A 7,845-nucleotide genomic window follows, 5' to 3' on the forward strand; every position below is an offset into this window, starting at 1 on the left:
GACTAGTTTTCACAACATTTTCTTGATGTTATTTTTAGTCCCTGTCCAGCTGAACTAGCATGAGGACTTGTTTTTGATAGAGACAGCAAAGAACTTGTATAAGCAGCTCTGGCCAAGGCCGTCTGATGATAAATGCTGTAAACTTAATAAAAAATAAGCTATTTAAACTCAACAATATGTTCCATATATAGAAGTGCAATAATCCATGAAAATTATATGATTTAAAGTTGATCAAGTAAAGGTTTACATTAATTACTGTAATCGTCTCATGCATATATTTTTGCATGTTTGGGAGCAGGAGTAGGATATATTTTTAACTTACAGGATTTTCATGAATAACAAATTTCTTGTGTAAATGCAATCAATTATGTATAAATCTGTTTATATCCAGATTGATACACATGGTTTGCAAATGTTTTAGTAATTTGATGTGTGGAAAAAAATCTGCCCAGGAACATAAAATGGCCTTCTGATTAGCTTCCTCTATTCACAATCCCATAATTAACCTAAGCTTTCACTTAATCACTGTGAAGTCTCTTCCCGGTATACACTAGTGATGTTACTTGGTTTGAACCTGGATTATCTCTCTGCCAAATTAAATCACTTTGCTGATCACCTGACCATGATCATGTACATGCTTTATTGTTTTGCATTGATTTTGCCCTAAACCTGTCTGCTTTGAGTATGTTAATTAAAACATGCATTTGCATGCAACCCTGTATGTGTCCAACACGAGTTATTACCATTTAACGATGTTTAGAGGAAAAAAAAAAAAGTTACTATGTCAAAGCTAAATGGCTAGATTTTATACACCATAACATTAGTGCTTATGATGCTGTAATGTAAAGGACCTAGATATTCAGTACTCAGATACCACAATTGAGCATGACGTATTAAGCCATGTGCACCCATTTCCAGGCACATTTCAACTGCAGGGAGGGAATTCATGTCTGGTGATATGCATGATGTTAATAACAGTTACACTCACCCATTAGGTGGGTTCTCAAAGTCCTCCTCCCAGTAGCGGTGTCCATCTTCTCGGTGGAGATCAATGTCCCGGGTGGAGGCATAGCTATGCCCCACTCCCTCTTCACCATGGAAATACATGGAGCTCCCATCTGACTGACAGGCATGCTGGTGATTATAAAAAAAAAAAAAAAAAAAAAAAGGTGTGTAGAATATTTTAGATTAGCTAGTTTTGTTTCAGAAGGTGACTGACCACTTGTTCTTGGATTAAGCATTTTTCCTCAGTAAGGCATACTTTGATACATAAATTTAGGTAACATAATCAATTTTTCCCCTTCAAATAACCCATGTTTTCACAAGATTTGTGAACTACTGTCTTTGGAGCAAATGAAAAAGCATATAAAATAGACCTACTCAATCTTTATGTACTGTAGCTGTATTTACGAATGTGGCCATTAAAATGCGAGAGAAAGAGAATGTGATCCTGCAGTAGGCCACGGTACACTGTGGTATATCACTCAGTCAGTCAGCACTGGCAAGACAAGTCTGTTAGTTGGCAGTCGTGCCACATTCTTTGAGCAAACACTAATTTGTAAAGTTTTAGTGAACATGACATTACATTACATTGAACAGTTAAATGAATTACCTCATCTTGACAATATGTCATTTAAAAGTTAAGGCTCTGATATTTGACCAATGTTTTATTATAGTGTTAATGTTATACTGACAGTAATTTTATACTTTTATTTAACAGTAACTGAGGCTAGCTGGCACGTCACTTCCCTGGCCTCAAGAGATGCATTAGTGACCTACAGTATGCTATAGGCTGTACACTTTAGAATTTTCATTCCCATACCAGTCGATGCTAGTTTGAGCCCCACACAGAGCAGGCAGACTGGCTACAAGAGCACGTTTCAAAAATAAAGTTGTAGCATTATGAGACTGAGGTAGTACTATTTAGAGAATAAAGTCGTAGCATTATGAGAATAAAATCATAATATATTGAGAATAAAGTTAGCATTATGAAAACAAAATATAATTTTGAAAATAACACATATTAATGGTAGAAAAACGGCATTTTTCACAATAATAGAAAGCTGAGCCAGCAGCTTAATCAATGCAAGAAATGGATGTTGATGATTTAGTTGAGTCTGACTGGGACTGGGTTCAGGAACAAAGAAATTCTGTGTTTTTGAAGAGGATGAATGCTGCTACTTTTTCGCCAGTTGACGCATGGATCTCCCCTTCCCCCGCTATAATCACCTCTCAGGTATAAATGACTCCCCGCCCCACCCCCTCCTGGAGTTATATCAAAGTGAAGAATAAAACCACAGCAGTCTGTTTGATTTTAAAGCATCATTTTAACTAGTAATGTGTCAGAGTGTAATGTGGTGGTGAAGTAGGGTGTAAACATTGTTGATACAGCAGCATATTTGAGTGAATTCAAGTGGCAGTGCAGTACAAATGTTGTCAACATTGTAAACCATGTAAAAAACATCTAAGTATGGAGTTTATGAAGACGTTGGGTGTGTGTTGGGGGGAGGTCCCACTTCGGCTCTGATTGGCTATTTATATTCCTATGGTTTATTTAAATAGTTAGTAGTAATATGGATCCCAGCATAGCTGGGACAGGCACGCCTTTAAGATTTATTAGTTGGAACGTCAGAGGTATAGGTAATCCTGTCAAGAGATCTAAGGTTTTTACACATTTGAAACGTTTAAACTCCAATATAGTATTTTTACAGGAGACGCACATACGTATTAAAGATCATCAAAAGGTTACACTGCCCTTGGGTGAGTCAAGTCTTTCACTCGAACTTTAATTCAAAAGCAAGAGGGGTCGCTATTTTAATTAACAAAAGGTTACAGTTTTCTTCCACTAACGTTATCGCTGATGCGAATGGTAGATATATTATAGTTGCTAGTACTCTAATGCAAAGACAGGTATTGTTGGTAAATGTATACGCTCCAAACTTTGATGATGTGGAATTTGCTAATAGATTGTTGAGCAATCTCCCTTTCTTAAATACTCACCTGTTGATTTTCGGTGGAGATTTAAACTGTGTAATTGACCCAAACTTGGATCGGTCTAATCCCCGCACTCTGAATCAATCTGCAATGTCTAAAACATTTTCCGATTTTATGTGTCAGAATGGTCTCGTTGATCCCTGGAGATCCCGTAACCCCTTTCTTAAAAGGTTTTCTTTCTTCTCCCAGGTGCATCATTCCTATTTGAGGATTGATTATTTTTTTTATAGACAGCACCCTTGATTCTTGTGTAGTTTCTTCTGACTATTTGGGTATTGTAATTTCTGACCATGCGCCTCTACAATTAGATATTCATCTTTCTATTTATAAATGTAGCCGACCGCCTTGGAGATTTAATTATCTTCTTTTGGCAGACAGTGAATTCTGTGAGTTCATTTCTACTTCTATTGATGACTTTCTTTTCTTCAATCAGAATGACTCCACCTCTGATTCATTGTTATGGGAGACACTTAAATCCTATATCAGAGGGCAGATTATTTCTTATTCTGCTCGCAGTAATAAAAAACGCACTGCTAGGGTTAATGAACTTACATCCGCGATCAGTAACCTCGATCAAAGATGTGCGTTGCACCTCTCTGCAGAACTTCTTAAACACCATCTTGACTTGCAGGCAGAATTTAATCTTATTTCGACTAAAGAGGCAGAACGCTTATTGTTACATGCCCGTGGTTCATATTATGAACATGGCGACAAGCCGAGTCGTTTACCGGCACATCAGCTATGGCGACAGGCCACTTCCCGTCTCATACCTAGTATAAAAAACACTTACAATATTGTCACTACAGATCCCATGGAAATTAATGCTACTTTTAAATCATTTTACTCTTCACTTTATAAGTCTGAATTTCCAACAGACAATACTAAAGTGAATGCATTTCTTCAAAATCTTTGTAACCCTGTTATTGATTCGAATACTGTTATGCAACTGGACTCCCCATTCTCTCTTGAAGAAATTTTAATTTCAGTTAAAACTATGCAATCTAACAAAGCTCCAGGCCTGGATGGGTTTCCAGTTGAATTTTTTAAAACATTTATTGGAAAATTAGCTCCATTGCTTTTGTCTATGTTCAACGAATCTTTGGAATGTGGGTCTTTGCCTCCAACATGACACAAGCCACGATAGCTCTGCTTCTTAAGGAGGATAAGGATCCATCCTCCTGCGGTTCTTATAGACCGCTGTCTCTGCTTAATGCAGATGTAAAGGTGTTGGTGAAAGTAATGGCATCTCATTTAAAGAATGTGCTCCCTTATATTTTATCTGAAGAGCAGAATGGTTTTATAAAAGGGACGTCAATTGTTTTTTAATACCCGTACACTCTTTAATATAATTTATTCAAAGTATTCGTCTGTGCTCCCTGAGATTGTGATTTCATTAGATGCTGAAAAAGCATTTGATAGCATTGAGTGGGAGTATTTGTTTGCCGTCTTGAGGAAGTTCGGATTTGGGGATAAGTTTATTTCTTGGATTAGCCTCCTTTACTCATCCCCTAATGCCAGGGTTCAGACAAACGATATTTATTCGGATTATTTTGCTCTGGGACGAGGGTGTCGTCAAGGTTGTCCTTTATCCCCGCTGCTTTTTGTTGTCGCTATCGAGCCGCTGTCTATTGCACTAAAATCTTCTCCCTTGTTTAAAGGAATAGTTCGATACGGTGTAGAATACTAATTGTCGCTATATACTGATGATTTGTTATTGTATGTAACCGATCCTATTGCCTCTATGCCAGCTGTCTTGGGTGTTCTGGAGTCCTTCGGTGTTGTCTCTGGTTATAAATTAAATTTAGATAAAAGCAACTGTTTTCCTGTCAATACTGCAGCATTTTCTCTCCAGCAGTCAGATCTACCGTTTTGATTTAGTCAGTCAGGTTTTAAATACCTAGGTATCAACGTGACACGTTCTTTATCTAATCTTTTATCAGCTAACTTCACTTCCCTTATCTCAAAGGTTAAATCTAACATTCAGAGTTGGGGTAACTTACCCCTTTCTCTAATTGGCAGGATCAATGTCGTCAAAATGAATATACAACCGAAGTTTCTTTTCTTGTTCCAGCAAGTGCCTCTTTCTCTGCCAAAATCATTCTTCGATTCATTGGATAACATAATTTAGTCGAGTAACAAAATTAGGAATGCCTGGGAAACAGAGTTAGGAGTACAGATAAGTGGGGAGTGTTGGGAACATGCTATAGGGAGGGTACAGTCTACCACTTCTTGTGCTCGTCTTGGACTTATACAGTTCAAAGTTTTAAATAGAGTCCATCTGTCCAAGTCGAGACTTTCTGTGATGTATTCGGACGTAGAGGACAAGTGTGATAAATGCCATGGCTCTCCCTGCCATCTTGGCCGTATGTTTTTCTTCTGCCCTGATGTCCATGGTTTTTGGACTGTTTTTTTTTTTTTTACCATCATGTCCACTATTCTCAGGGTAGATTTAAAACCTTGCCCATTGATTGCTGTATTTGGGATTCCTGATGACTCAGTTCCATTGAGCTCTATACAAAAGGATGTTATTGCTTTCACATCCCTTATAGCAAGACGTTCACTACTGTTGCATTGGAAGTCTGCTAAATACCCATCTATCTCCCAGTGACTTTTAATTTTGTTTTCCTTTGTTAGTATAAAAAGAAGAAAAAAACCTGTGAATGTTTACTGCTTTGTGTTGCTCAATTAGTTTTTTTTTTTCTTCTCAATGGAATATTTGGGAACGGGAGGGGAGGAGAGAAGAGAAAAGATGATGTTCAGCAGACATGTTTGGTAGACATGTTCAACAGAAATGTTCAGCAGAAATGTCCAGCAGAAATGTTCAGCAGAAATGTTTAGTTCAGCAGAAATGTTCAGCAGAAATGTTCAGCAGAAAATGTTCAATAAAAATGAAACTGGAAAACAACATCTAAGTAAAGTGCCGATGCATATACAGATCGATATGGATGGACATAGTTTGACTATTGTGGAAATGCATATACATATGGACATGGATAATGGATGCTGGTAGTTCAACGATCATCCAATGAGCTTATCCTAAGATTGGCTGAGTGCGAATAGTGTCCCAGCACAGTGATGAACTGTTGTACAGTGTTATCGAAATTCGCAAAAAATATGGTAGCAATATTCCAGGACAAGGAGTGGGAACCAATACTATACTTAGACGAAAGGTCTAATTATATAGTCAGCTCCAGAATTATTGCCATTCTTCATGTAAATAAGCAAAAATTAATATATGAAATGAATAACACATGCAGTTAGTGATATGTTAATCTTACAGATGTGACCTTAAAAAATGCACATTTTTTCATACAGGATCAGGAAACCTATAATGCAAAATGCCACAGGACTTGTCAGACCAGTTTCTTAGAACTAAATACATTTGTTACACTTCCCAGAATATCCACCCGGTGGCGCATGTGCCAGTGCTCCCGCCAGTGCCAAACTGAAACTTGGAAACTCTGAAACTCTCTTACATGGCTGTAATTAATCATCATAAATATCATCTGTTTTTATTGGAAGCCTAAAATGTAGTTTATTTCTGCTAATTCCATGGTTTATTTTATAAACATATTCTGCATTAGTCAAAAGAAAAAAAAAGTTTATTTAATGAAGGTAAAGTTAAATTGTTTTTTAAAGTAAAGTACCAGTCAAAAGTTTTTAAATATTTGTTCATTCTTTATTATCAAATAATAACTAAACAAAGCTATGAAATAACCTATTCAGAAAAGCCTGCACCCAAAATAAATTTGATGCAATGTTTCACTGTCCATTACATGTAAACTGTCCCTCTTCATGATGTTGATATTATTGTAAAGATGAAAAACAAGTGGTCTGATTACGCTAATTCAGCCAAAAAGAGCCTTTATAAAATTTCCCATTGTAACGAGATTCAAACTTGTTTGCTCAATAATTTTTCATTTTGATGATGAACCGAATTATCAAGTTGAGCTATGCGATAGTGACACATACTGGACGGCAGCCCAACCAGACTGTAACTATTTATTTAAGCAGTGGCTATTTACCACCCAAATAAAAATGTATTTTGGTCAAATAAAACAACAGTAACATGGGCAGATCTTTTGGGAGGATGAGATGGAAAAACAGGGGGGCTGAAGCCCCGTGAAATGGGTCTAGCTATGCCTACAAGACTGTGTACTTAAGACCACGTCCTCAATGTGAAAGTGAACTTCAATCCCATGAAGCATTGCGAATGATGTAGTCAAATAAAATCTATGCAGAATTATAAAACTACTGATTTAATTGTTGTTGGTTATAAGTATAGAAACAATATAGTTTATATTTATTGCAAAATATTGAGATATATACAAATATTTAAGTAGTTTGAGACTGTAAGGTCACCAAATCGATTACGTCATTCTCAGTGCTTTTGCGGTATGGAATAGTGGATTTCAAGAATAAGGATTTCATCCATTTATTTAATTAAGTAAAATGATTTTTTTTTTTAAATAAAGGATTTTTTTTTATATATATAAAGTACAATACTTTTTAACTTTTTGAAACTCTTGGTTATTCTAAAAAAAATTTTTTTTCACATTTTAGAATAATATTAACATCAGCAAAGATACTGTATGAAATAACACAAATGGATTAAGTCTGTGCACTTAATCTTTAATGTAGGAATGAACTACAATCCCATGAAGAATTGGAATGATAATTCCAATTAAAAACTGTGCAGAAATATAATAAAAGTATGCTTTGTAATATTTTTTTTTTTTACAATGACAGAAATCTCTGCCTACTCCAAATGTAGTTTGAATTTTTTCATCTTCAGAACATTTGAAGGAATATTGTTAGCTCTTATGATTGTGATGATCCTCATTTATATGT

General features: G+C 36.0%; 1 protein-coding gene across 1 annotated transcript in view; it reads right to left on the reverse strand.

The window, feature by feature from the left end:
* Positions 1–7,845, reverse strand: part of reln (reelin) — a 610,589-nt gene that overhangs the window by 362,866 nt on the left and 239,878 nt on the right. The window contains exon 11 of the mRNA XM_053678020.1: positions 989–1,134. Within this exon, the coding sequence (XP_053533995.1) occupies positions 989–1,134 (146 nt within the window). The remainder of the gene's footprint in view (positions 1–988; positions 1,135–7,845) is intronic.

This window comes from Ictalurus punctatus, chromosome 4 (genome assembly GCF_001660625.3).
Source record: "Ictalurus punctatus breed USDA103 chromosome 4, Coco_2.0, whole genome shotgun sequence".
In the NCBI taxonomy this organism is placed as follows: domain Eukaryota; kingdom Metazoa; phylum Chordata; class Actinopteri; order Siluriformes; family Ictaluridae; genus Ictalurus; species Ictalurus punctatus.